Below are 12,894 nucleotides of genomic sequence, written 5' to 3' on the forward strand. Positions count from 1 at the left end.
CTGCCCAGGGACGTGGTTGAGTCCCCTTCCCTGGAGGGGTTTAAGGGACGGGTGGATGAGGCGCTGAGGGACATGGGTTAGTGACTGATGGGAACGGTTGGACTCGATGATCCGGTGGGTCTTTTCCAACCTGGTTATTCTTTGATTCTCTGAGTCTATGAACCGGGACCGGAGACATCAAGGGCGTGCAGGCGCCCGGGCCCCGGGGCTCCCTGTCCCTGCCCGGGCTCTCCCTTCTCTCGCCGCTCCGCCCCGCTCCGCGCCCCGCGGCCGCCGCCTCACCCCGCGGCCAGAGTTACGCGCAACCCCCTCTGGCCCCGCCCCCTCTGGCCCCGCCCCCGGCGTCCCCTGCGCCCCGCGAGGCGCGGCGGCTCCGCCCGCGCGCTGTGACGTCACCGCCCGCCGCGAGCGCAGCAGGTGCGGGACGGGCGGCGGCGCCGGTACCGGGGGCGGCGGGGGGAGCGGGGGGCGCGGGGCACGGAGCGGGGGGCGGCGGGGGGCAGCGGGGCCGGGGCGTCGCGGAGGCTCGCTGGGCGGCTGCGGGTGTCTGTGCGGCGCGGGGGGAGAAGGGGCAGGCGGGCTCGTTCGGTGCTGCGGGTAGAGCCGGAGGGTGGCCGGCGCGCTCCGAGTAGAACAGCCGCGCTGCGTCGCGGTTTGAAACCCGTTAGGGTTGTCCTGGATTTATATTTCCTGTTCCTGTAGCTGTCAGAGACCCCATTTGGATAATTAAATGTCGTGGTGAAATAGGAGAATGAGGGAAGCGGAGAACTCGCTCCGCTTCCTCTCACACGGGTCTGGCGGCCGCTTCTGGCGGGGGGACCGACATCTGTCCCGGTCACCCCAGACCCCTCTTCACCCCCTATCTGAAAGGGGCAGAAAAAAACAAAAAGTGTTTTTTGCTTCCGATGCCTTTGCTGCAAGACTTGTGAGAACAACCCGGTTGTCAGCGTAGGGTAAGTCTTGGTGGGGTATAAAGTGTGTTCAGCCCAAACGACTGTGCTGAGCAGCTGCCGCCTCCTTTGTGCTGCGGTCGATACGGGAATGAGACACGGCGTGTGGGAATGAGACACGGCGTGTGGGAATGAGACACGGCGTGTGGGAATGAGACACGGCGTGTGGGAATGAGACACGGCGTACGGGAAGTGCCGTTGTGCCAGAAAATGGCATTTTTTCTTTCAACATAATTGTTTGCTTTAGTAAAAAGACTTGACTCTTCCTAGAAACTCTTGGTGGTAAGAGCAGTATTACCGTATCAGATAGATTAAGGAGGAGGGAGAAAACCCGGTAGATTTTAGTGATGGTATTTCAGTTGGGGTCAGGAATTAGCATTAACTGCTTCCATGCACAGAAAAGTGTTTTTACCAAGTACTGAAGCTTCTGCAGGACTAAGTATGTTACTCTTTGCCTCCTATTCATGTGCCATAAAGGCCATCTTTGTTAAAATACTGATTTGTTGTTCCCCTAACAGTGTGAGAGCCCTCACTGATAACCTACAGAGGCTAAAGAATAGAGGATGTCCTGTAAATGAGTGGCTCTGACATGGGTGGGGGGCTCTGCTGTGGCTGAGCAGGCCCTCTGAGGTGTTATCCTGGTGTCAGTTCAACGAGAGGGCTCCCGTGTTTTTGCACCAGGTCCATATTACATCTAAAATTGGCAGTTGGTTGCTGCTCAAAACCCTAGAGGTGTTCTCTGAGTGTAGGCAGAGACATTTCTGCTTGTGGCATTGCACTGGAATGACAGAGAATTACCTAGAGAGCTGTGTTTATCATAAACAGAGGAGCTGCCAGTTTTCAGGGGTAGTTCTGTGCGTGATCAGATTCATACGTTACTTAGTTTTTCCTGGGAGGACAGGGCAAGCTTGTGTAACTGAGTTTTCAACAAACAGGTCTGCACATCCCCTGTTACCTGCTAGTGGTTTCCCTGTGGCGGGACGATAGGCTTAGCAGGGGTGTCTGAAAACTCCTAGCGGAAGCTGCAGACTTGAATGAGCTGCATTTGTGTGCCTTCCTTCCATGGTGATGTTTTCTGCTCTCCTGGTTGTGTATTCTGCCTTTACCAACTTCCTGTTCCTGAATTGAAGCTGTGTGGCTCAATGAGTAGAAAATAGCACTCTGTCATTTTTGGGAATAGGGGAAAATTGCAAGAAGCCTGAGTCATTCAAGCAGAAGGTCAGTAGTGCTAGGTCTGGCATCCTGCCGGCTGCAGCTTGGCTTCCCTCAAGGCAGCCTGGGAGCCTCCGAGGCTGCTCACCCTGGGATTGGAGAGATTGCCTTCTCCAGACTTTGGGATGTAGTGCCTGGCCTCGCGCCTGTGCTGCTCCACAGTCGTATCATAGGGAGCGTTTCCCAGACGGGACTCATATCTGGAAGTGTGTATGCACAGTCCTACTGCTGCCACCACTCTGTTTTCTTGGGAAGGGAGCTGTGCTGCGGCGCTTGCCACAGCCTGCAGGCTGCAGGGGCTTCGGGAGCACACATGATGGAAAAGATGGCTTAGTTGTGTTTCTTAAGCCAGTCAGCACTACTGCAAAGGAAGAGCTGCTGTTTCTTTCACTTGCATATCAGAAGGATGTATTTCCACACTAGCATTACAATCTGTTGAGGGCAGTGCCCTGCGCTGTAATGACTTCTCTTCAGCTTAGTTCCGTCTCTGGCAAAGTAAGGGAAAGGCTTTTCCTGATGGCGTCAGAGTTCCTTGCTTGTGTCCTGTGACAAGCAGCCATTACAAAATTCTTGTCTATGCTCTAAGGGCAGAGTAAACCATAGAGTTCGATCTGCTGTAGGATGTGGAAAAGCAGAAAAGGTGAGAAAATGTGAGGGGAAAAAAAAAATATCTCTGTCTCATTCCATTTTCCAGCCTGTCGTGAAAATTCCTTTGAGTCTGCACACGCTGACTTCACTGTGTGCTAGAAGCTACGTGCTGCCTTTCAGGGTGGTTCCTGCTTAAGATGGTAGAAAATCACTGTGCGGATCTTCCACTAAACCTGCCACTGTGTCAGAGCTGGGGCAGTAGTTATAAGACCACTGCTGGTTCATGGCTGGGATATGCCAGAACACCATCTGAGTATCACATATGGATGTATTAACTCTGCTTATTGATTTTCTTGCCAGTCATACTGTTTGTTTCACATTCTCTTCTCAGTTGGACCAACAAAGCTACTTTCATTAGCTGTTAATGGTAGGGTCTTGTTTAACCTGACAATCAGATGTTTTCATCGAATTTTGGGTTTGGTATTTGTTACACTTTAACAGTTGTCTTAATACATCCCTTTGAGAACAAGGTCTATTTATGCATTTCTGCATTTATCTGATGTAGCTCATTATACAAAGACTTGGACAAGGGCAGTGCACACAAAAGCATCTGGAACCTGAAGCCAGGGTGTTAGTGCCCAGATTGCAGTGATTTCTGCATACAGGACTTTGCTGTTCCTTGTGTTTTGCCGCGGGAGTCTCGGCTGGTGCGTCAACAAGCAGTGCCTGGGCTGTGACACTGGAGGGGCTGTGCAGTGGTGCTTCCCAGCATTGTAATTGTTAGTCTCGGGTGTTCTTAAACCCTTTCATCAAATGCCTGAGAACTTTAGAATTGTTTCACCATGAGGGTGCAATTCAGGCAATAACAGCAGCGGAGCACTGAGTTTGATTTTTTTTTTTTTTTCACTAACTCTTTGGTTGGATTGCAGCTGCACAGGCAGCTATTTCAGCTTCCTACCTTTCTTTGCCATGCAGGACAGGTAGGTGGGCAGTAGACAGCGTGTTGCAAGCAGGAAAATTAGGCAGTAAATTGTCAGTAGTATTTCTAAGGTGGTTTTGTACGTTAGTAACAATTGACAAGGCATTGAACCTTGTTTGCAGAAGGAAAATCCTGGCATTCAAACCCACATGGGTTTGAGGCTACATAATATTGAGAGTCCTCTGGAGACAGGAGCAAGGGCAGATCCTGTGACTGCAACTGCGTCCGATGCGAATACTGTCAACATCACTACAGACCTTTTAGAGCTGATCAAAACTCTGTTTTGAAACTAAAATCACCTGGAAATGTGCATATCTGGTGGTTTTGCTAACAAGGCAGGACAGACGATGGGACTGGAGAGATGGGACAGTTTGTAGGGACACACGCGTCAGCCTTGCACATGAGGCATGCTCTCCACTTGCACAGAGCTCAGGCCTCCTGAGGACTCGGTGGGCCCTGGGAAGAGGGAATACCTGGCTTAGGAACTTGGAACGTTCATCCAGAGCACTGCTGTTCACTCTACAGAGCTGCCTGATCTGGTGCTTCAGCCACTCTGAACAGCAGCTGAGAGTTTCTGTGCAGGGAATGCCGGAAAGCCACTCAAATTGAGATGAGGAAATGCACCTCCTCCTAAGGATGTGGAGTATCCTATAGCCCCAGAGACTTCTTAAGGAAAAGGGTCTGAACAAAGCATTTGCTAACTTTTCTTTTGATAGCACAGAGCTGGGCTTTTCACTTCTGCCTAGAGCTGCATTTTGGGAAATCAAACTGTTCTGAGCAGCTCCCATCAGAGAAGGTGGATGGGAAAACCTGGGAGGAGGCTCCTCCTAGAAGCAAACTGAGCAAGAATGGAATCTCTTACAATTTATCCTTAATGTACCTTTCATTCAATCACTAAATGGAGCTTGCAGAGAATCTGGTAAGAGGGAAACACAGAACCAGTGCCATTTAAAACCCACTTGTGCTTTTTTCATTTGGATACTGTTCATGTAATTTAAATTCTAGGCTGGTTGCCAGAAGCTGGATTGTTGATGTTAAATGTACTTTCCATTAGAGCTCTGTATTGGAAAATTACTTCCTAGCACTCTGCAGGCAGTGGAAGGGGTGGGTTACGTCAGGGTACCCCAGTTGCCCTTCTCAGCATCTGTGCTGCTCCCTGTGCCCTCCATGTTCATCTGTGCAAAGGCCAGCGGAATCAATACCTGACATGCCTAAAACACGATTCCTCCCGACTAGAGCCGCAAATGAGGGGCGCTGCTTGTCTCCTGTCCTAAAACCAAACAGCAGCTTGCCATTATATTACCAAAATCTTCTAACTGGTTTTTTGGGGGGGCAGAGTTAGCTTGTCTAGATGTTTCAGACTGCTGATCTGTTTTGTTGTTTGTTTTTTTTTTTTAACTTGCTAAACTCCCTTTGTTTTCAGAGAGCTGTTTCTTTCGCTATTCCCTGCGTATCAGAAGATGTTTAACCCTGTTTCAGTATCCAGGTTAGATTGTCAGCTTCTGATACCAAAAATGTCGGCAAATAAAACTCTCTAAGACTTGTTTTGGAGTTTTAGAAAGCAAGCAGCCTTTATCAGGCCTGGGCAATAAGCAGGAATGATCTCCATCAGTCACGTGCAATGAGAAAAAATCTGTTACAGAATATATTTCCCACTTACATGCATATGTATAAGTTTTCCCAGAAATCTTATGCATATTCTATTACTTTCCAAGGACTAATTTTAATGTTATGAAACTCTGCAACAGTTAAAACTCTTGGTAATTTGAAGCTGGCTCCAGCTCTCTGCTTGACCTTGCCTTCCAGATTAGTTAGGATTCCAAACTGAGGTGGTTACAGAAGAAGAGACATTTGTTTAGCACAGATTGTTCCTCACACAATACATTATCATTTTCAAGGAACAAACAACGTCTAGAAAACACCGTCATAAAGAAAACTTGCTATAAGAAGGACGTTCTGCCTAACTTCCAGAAACCGTAACTGCTTAGACAAAACTTAACTGTACTTCAGCTTAAATCGAAATATTCCACTTTGAAATATTCCACACATTGTATCACTTCCCCAACATTATACAACTCCTTATTTAACCAGTTCATTTGCACAGGAGGTTGCGTTTGCAGGATCTGGCTTGCGGGCTGCTGTATGCAGGGACTGGGACTTCTTTGCAGGTGGATTAGCAGTGGTCAGCACCTACTGTGTAAAGATGCAGATGGTTCTTCTGTGCACACTGTTCTTCATTTTCTTGAGGGAACAAGGTGTTGTCAGTGCCAACAGGTAGAAGCAGACTCATACTGGTCTGCAGTCACTCTGAAGGCCAGAGTTATGCTGACCTCAGAAGAGATGCTTGGCAGCGCCAGCCTTGTGAGTGGCCTTTTGGAGGAGGGAACAGGATGTGAAGGCTCTTTGTTTGAGAACCCCTTGTGCTAACAGAAGAGTTTTCCTTCCATCACTCCTTCCCTTGTTCTCTTCATTCTTGATTATTTTCCGGCATCACGTTATCTTCTGACCAGAAGTCGTAGCTGTTCAGGCCCTTGTGCTATGCTGCAGCGCTGCTCTTGTGAAGCGAGATGGTGGTCAGATAACAAAATGAGGTTCCTGGTTTCTTTTTTCCTAGTTTAGGGGGGTGAAATCCTTTTCAGTGGCTCTTAAGCACAGATGGGAGAAATGTTCATCTCACCTGATTCATAATCCACCATGCACTGAGATGTAAAAAGGGCTAAATAGGAGGCAGCTTTTGTATGGCGAGATTTCTCCAGGTTGGAACTCGGGCTGTTTTCAGAGACCTCTGAGGAAGAGTCTGACGCCTGGCCAGTGAAGCAGTGGCAGAGACCGCGCGATGGTATTGTGGTGAGCAGTGTGTGTCAGCAGGACGACAGCCTTAGCTGTACGCGTGCTCTGCATGAGCTATTCCCACTTGGGAGGATCTGGCAGTTACAATGAGTATAGCACCGCTTGAGCTCGGTGTTGCTTGGCGTGTGGCAAGGGCGGTCCTGGGAGTGGGCTAGGAAAGGGACCGAAGGCAGCAGAGCTTTTCACAGCCTGCTTGTTTACTCTCTGACAAACGGAATACTGAAGGCATATCAGTGAGTAGCAAAGATGACCAAAGAATAGGACAGGCTTTGGAAAAGCAGAGATTCCTTAGCTTGGGAGAGATGCCTGGAGAACAAAAAGATAACGAATTTGTGAGTGTGCTGGAAGAGAAGAATGAGAGCAGAGATGGAATAGTTCTGTAACAGCTGCTCTGAGCTGCTGACCCGTATGAGGCAGGATGTTTAGAGCCATCAGAAAGAAGTAGGTATTTTCAAACCTCGATGGTGAAATGTGTGTCTCTAAGGTGCACTGATTGCCAAAATGGATTGGTTAACAAGGAACATAAACACTGTGTATACAAAACACCATAGTCCTCTACTGGCATGTTTTGCTAAGCCTTAGTCAAAGGCAGAGTTCAGATGGAGAGAGCCTTACATCCTCACACAGGGGGGTGGCCCTTATGTATGGATTTGTCTCGCATGTGCAGTGCCCTATGTATTCTATACATGATACTCTGGGTGCCTGCACCTGCTTCAGTGGGTTTTCCCCAGACCTTATGGGAGACAGCACAGCCTTTTGGGGAGTGGTAGGTAACTTGTTTGAAAATAAACCCTTCTGCTAAGCTGGAGGAAACAATGTTTTCTCAGCAGCATGAGACAAAGGAGTTTGAAGATGTTTTAAGGAAACCTAATGCATATTGATGACCATAACTCTTAGCAAAAAAACTGACGGAGGAGGGAGAAGAAATACATTTTGTGATTCTGTGTAGATACCCTCGTCATTTCTTTGTTGTTAACCAGCCACAGATAGGGAAAGTGCTTAGTGATGTCAATGAAATCTCTTTATTTATTGGGTTTCGTGCTAAAGAAGGTTTCACATTAGGTGGGACTGTGCAGTGCTGTACTGGCTCTTCCTGCTGGCCCTCCTGCAGTGCTGTGGGAAACAAAGGGCTTTACCGATGTGTCGGCTTCCTTCTTTCAGGCTCTGTCTGCCAAAGGTGCTCATTGGGAAACCCACAGGCATGAGCCCTGATGCCAGCTCCTAGGAGCTGGTCTGGATTGCAGCTCCTGTGGAATTCGTGGTTGGGGTGAGAACCCACAGCAAAGGTGGATATTACGTTTCACTAGGAGCTCAAGTATGTCTGAAAAGCATCTGCTTAATGATTCAAGGCCCTGCCTTGCAAACACCTACCCATGTGAGTAAACAGGGATGGTGAGCGTGTAAAATCACCTGTGGGCTCTTAAGAATGAGGACAACCTAAATACTGTCACAGAGTTCAAAACGAGCAATTAGGAAGGGGTGTATATGTGGCAGTAACTGATAGTGGAAGTGGAGGAAAAGGAAAAATCATTCCCCAAAATGGAATCGGGGACGAAGTCCGTTGCGAGAAGGCTGACCGTCACTGCTGAGGCGGAGCTGGGAGGGAGTGGGCAGTAGGAGTATTGAGGATCTCTGGAGGACCTGGCTTCCACAGCAACCTCCTGGGTTTGCCAATGCCTTGAGAGAATTTTCAGGAGCTCACTTTTCTTGTTTTTCACTGATAAAGCTCCCAGACAGTTGCTGCTGGAAGTGTTCTTGCTGGATGGTGACTTACGTCTTGCCTCATCTCAGTTGTGTTACTTTACCCTCAAAGTTGAGGGGAAAATTAACTTTTGCCCTTGTGCAATATGCCCTTCTCAGTCTCCTTCTTCACCTTTCCCACTGTGCTGTTGTTCTTCTGCGGTCTCTGCCCACACTTCTGTATGGCTTTCAGTAAACTCCCTCCAGAGTTCTCCTCAGTCCCTCTGCCACATTAACAGGCAGCAGCTGGGTTACTGCCTCCACTCCAAACCTGCCTCCTCTTTGAAAACTGAGTTTTGACACGGCTAACACAGAGTTGTTAAACAAAGAACACTGATATATCCTTCTTATTCCCTATGCTACTATTTCCCTGTTTGCTCAAGCCAGAGACTTGGATTTTTAACGCCCTGTATTTGGGTTCTTGGGCTTTTCTGCAGAGCTGCTGCTGTGCAGTTTTCTTCACTGTTGTTTTTAGCCAGGCTCTTGTCTTGCGACACTCTTTGGATGGTATCATAGCTTTACTAGGTACAGCCCTAGACCACTGACGGTCATCTCAAGCCTATCTGTTGAGTTGCTTTTCAACCTGTGTGGTTCCACTAGCAGCTGTACCAGCTCTCTGAAGGACTTTTGGTGTGGTCCCATGCCAGCTGCTTGTATGGAAACCAGGCAGCCATGGCATAGAGGGCAAGCTCCCTGCTTGGGTGCCACGGGGAACAGGGAAGGGAGTGAGTGGCCGGCCTTGCTGTTAGAGGGCAGCACCCAGAGGCCCAGCGCGAGTCCCTGTGGCAAAGGAGCAATGCGGTGACTGAGTTTAGGTTATCCACTGCCTGAATTGGAGTTCAGAGCCAGCTGAGGAATTGCAACATATTTTAAGCCTTGCTGCAGCACTAAAATGGCAACAATATTGAATGTAGATAAATGAAATGATGAAGGGGCAGAAGGGAGGATTGGGGCTCACTGAACTTGACTGGAAAGGATGGGGTGAACTGATCATCCTCTAAGGGAGGAGGGCTTTGGAAAGTCCAAGCAATGAATGTGACTTTGGAGCTTGGCAGTGATCACCAAAGCCAGCTGAGCCCTGGGGGTTCTTGAGAAAAAGGTTTATGAACAGAACACATGATCTGTGGTTTGCTGCCTTTGAATGCTGTGTGTATATACCCACACATCCCTCTGTCTCTAGGATGCCAATGTACGGCCTAGAGCAGACCTTGAGGGGCTCAGGGAAGGGGAGGTGGGTGGAGGGGCCACCTCCTCCCCAGAAGTGAACAGTAAGCTAGGGATCTTTGGCCTGGAATAGGGGACTCCAGTATGCCTCCTCCTTGATTTGGGGAATCCCAAAAGTCAGCAGGGTGACTGGTGATCTCTGCCTCCTGCAATCACCCCAGTGGGGTGCTTTGAATTCCTTCGCACTGGGAGTGGGCATGGTAGCTGTACACCAGCTCAGGGAGGCTGAGCAAACTTAGGGGGGAGGTCACAGGGGTTACTCTTCCATGTGCAATCACATGTAGGTATACACATGTGTTCACTCTGGCCTTGTTCTTCCCTGGGAACTTGCTTTTGTCTGCTATTTTAGGATGACTTTCTGGGTTAGATGAAATTTAGTGATCTGTTATGTCCTAATTCTCAAGTTTGTTTCATCTGAGCGAGTTGTAGGACTTGCTGCCTGCCTTTCACTGGCTCTCTGAAGGATAAACTCCTTGCTGCAGACTTGATAGAGATGCTGCAGTGAAGTACGGTGGTTAAGGAGCCTCAAGTTTACTGTATGTTGTGCTTGTCCATTTTAAGATGAGCAGTGAAGTGATCTGGCTGGACTGGCAGTGGGAAAAAAGATAAGTAAAATTTCTCTAATCCCTGGCATTGGCTAAGCAGTTAAAACTCTTGTCAAATACATTAAGTAATATCATTTTACCTTATCAGTTAACAAGAGGGATATTAGAAAGAATTCAGGTGAATGACAACTGCTGGCAAGGGCTAGGGGGAATGCAGCCTCGTGGGACGGAAGCGCTTCTCGATGTTGTCAGCACTGTTGCCTTGGAGTGTGCCTCTGGAGTCGCTGCAAGTCAGCAATGCCCTCCTGGGCATCGCATGTGATCAGGCTGGTCATTACTGCAAGAGCGGGATGAGGCTGCGTGTGTGGGAGAGCCCCATGGTGCCTGTAGAACAGCGAGCATTGCACTGGTTTGGGCACAAGTAAGATATAACTTAATAAGCAGAGAGCCTAGGGATCCTTCCTCCGAGAGGGACAGTTGGTGCTCTCTGAGGTGATGAAATAGCGAGCCATAAACAAATAGAGCTCACTTCAGTGCTGCCAGGGACTGCAGCAGCTAAACATAGCCCAGAGCCCTGCCTCCTCCAGCTTCTCCCGGCAGTGACTGTTCTGCGCTCACTCTAGAGTTACAAAGGTGAAATTCTTTATTATGCACTATGTCAGAGCTGGATGCGTTCGTGGTCTCTTCTAGACTAAAAATCTGCACATCCCTAGGAGTGGATGCACAGTACTGAGCATCCAGGTCAGTCTGGCCCTGCTGCTTGCCCTTTCCAGCACTATCCAGAGAGGATCCTGCTTGTCAGCCCCTCCTGCTCCACGCCTGCAGCAGCGAGCCTCAGAGGTATCTCTCCCTGAAGCCTGAGGCATGTGGGAGGAGATGTGCGCAAAGGGGAAATAGTGACACTTCTGTAACCTGTCATGGGAAAAGGAAATAGCAGAAGGCAGCTGCTTTCGGCAGGATGGTTCCTGAATGTGTGGGATTAAGGACACTTCTGTTTCTCAAACAAGCAGAAACTGCAGGAACCGAACACAAGAAATGCCTTGCTTAGTCATGCTTCTTGAAGGTCAATTAAAGCTGTATTATTGTGACAGTCTTGTCTTTCAGTGGCTATACCCTGAGTAATACATAGAATCATAGAATAACCAGGTTGGAAGAGACCCACCGGATCATCGAGTCCAACCATTCCTATCAAACACTAAACCATGTCCCTCGGCGCCTTGTCTACCCATCCCTTAAACACCTCCAGGGAAGGTGACACAACCCCCTCCCTGGGCAGCCTGTTCCAGTGCCCAATGACCCTTTCTGTGAAGAATTTTTTCCTAATGTCCAGCCTAAATCTCCCCTGGCGGAGCTTGAGGCCATTCCCCCTTGTCCTGTCCCCCATCACTTGGGAGAAGAGGCCAGCACCCTCCTCTCCACAACCTCCTTTCAGGCAGTTGTAGAGAGCAATGAGTTCACCCCTCAGCCTCCTCTTCTCCAGGCTAAACACCCCCAGCTCCCTCAGCCGTTCCTCATCAGGCCTGTTCTCCAGCCCCTTCACCAGCTTTGTTGCTCTCCTCTGGACTTGCTCCAGAGCCTCAACATCCTTCTTGTGGTGAGGGGCCCAGAACTGAACACAGGATTCAAGGAGCGGTCTCACCAGTGCTGAGTACAGAGGGAGAAGAACCTCCCTGGACCATACATTAGGTTTTATGCATGTCAACTCTCTGAGGAGTCTTCAGTATTGTGTTTTGAATGAAACTGAGCCCAGGGTCCTAATTGCTTGTGGTTGCTTAATGATTGAGTTGCATATTACAGTAAGAATAGATGATGCACTGGGTTACGGTGTCATCAGGCAATGATTCCTATCATGTCTTGCTCCAGAGCACTGGTCTGGCTGCTTGTAACAATTAGCAGAAGCATAATGGACATTTGTGTTTACTTTTTCTTCCGTTAAGGCTATCAAGCATATCCTGGACAGACTGCATTTCTACATGTTTTTCTTTTTAGTATTGACAGAAACATGAAGTAATCACTTATAAATCTCTCTTACAAGTAATTTAATCGTGAGTGGAAGCAGAGGATTTTTCGTTGCAGTTGCAAGACAGTCTAATGTCTTGGGGTGAATAGTGCATGACTGGAAAGGAGAAGTCACTATGCAGCTGAGCTAAACTCATGTCAATTAAAAGAATCATAGAATGGTTTGAATTGGAAAGGACCTTAAAAATCATCTAATTCCAACCCCTGTGCCATGGGCAGGGACACCTCCTGCTAGATCAGGCTGCCCAAGGCCCCATCCAAGCTGGCCTTGAACACCTCCAGGGATGGGGCAGTCACAGCTTCCCTGGGCAACCAGGGCCTCACCACCCTCATCGTGAAGACATTCCTCCTTATGTCTAGTCTAAAAGAAATTGCTTCAACTCAGTCTCTACCTGTGGGATAGGGTTACAGATAAAGTCTCTGCTTGGGCAGATATTTTGGCGTCTGTTTGTCACTGGAGAGCAATCTGAAGCAGGAATTCTGTTGTCATGGGTGAACAACCAGCTCTTCTCTTTGTTTTCTTCTTTTGCAGGACAGATTCTGCATCCCACATGAACTACGACAATCCTCCGCCTTACCCCGGCCCGGGCCCGACTGCCCCGTACCCCCCGTATGCCCAGCAGCCGGGCGCCCCGCCTGGGCCGTACCCTGGCTACCCGCCCGGGCCGGCAGGGCCCTACCAGCCCGGCCAGCCAGGTTACCAAGGTTATCCCCAGTACGGATGGCAAAATGCACCTCCACCGCCCGGACCAGTGTACGCAGACGGGCCTAAAAACACAGGTATGCC

The 12,894-nt window shown here is 49.0% G+C and overlaps 1 protein-coding gene across 3 annotated transcripts in view; it reads left to right on the plus strand.

Annotated features, from left to right (window-relative positions):
- Positions 1 to 327: 327 nt before the first annotated feature.
- The window catches only part of CYSTM1 (cysteine rich transmembrane module containing 1), a 28,324-nt gene continuing 15,757 nt past the window's right edge, over positions 328 to 12,894 (plus strand). Inside the window, exons 1-2 of one of the 3 annotated variants that reach the window (XM_069869692.1) lie at positions 328 to 417; positions 12,640 to 12,887. In XM_069869692.1, the coding sequence (XP_069725793.1) occupies positions 12,659 to 12,887 (229 nt within the window). In that variant the 5' untranslated portion in view covers positions 328 to 417; positions 12,640 to 12,658. Of the gene's footprint in view, positions 441 to 10,763; positions 10,929 to 12,639; positions 12,888 to 12,894 lie in introns of those variants that run through there. The other 2 variants (XM_069869693.1, XM_069869694.1) reach the window with 2 other exon arrangements.

The sequence above is a fragment of the Phaenicophaeus curvirostris genome, chromosome 15 (genome assembly GCF_032191515.1).
Source record: "Phaenicophaeus curvirostris isolate KB17595 chromosome 15, BPBGC_Pcur_1.0, whole genome shotgun sequence".
Classification (NCBI taxonomy): domain Eukaryota; kingdom Metazoa; phylum Chordata; class Aves; order Cuculiformes; family Cuculidae; genus Phaenicophaeus; species Phaenicophaeus curvirostris.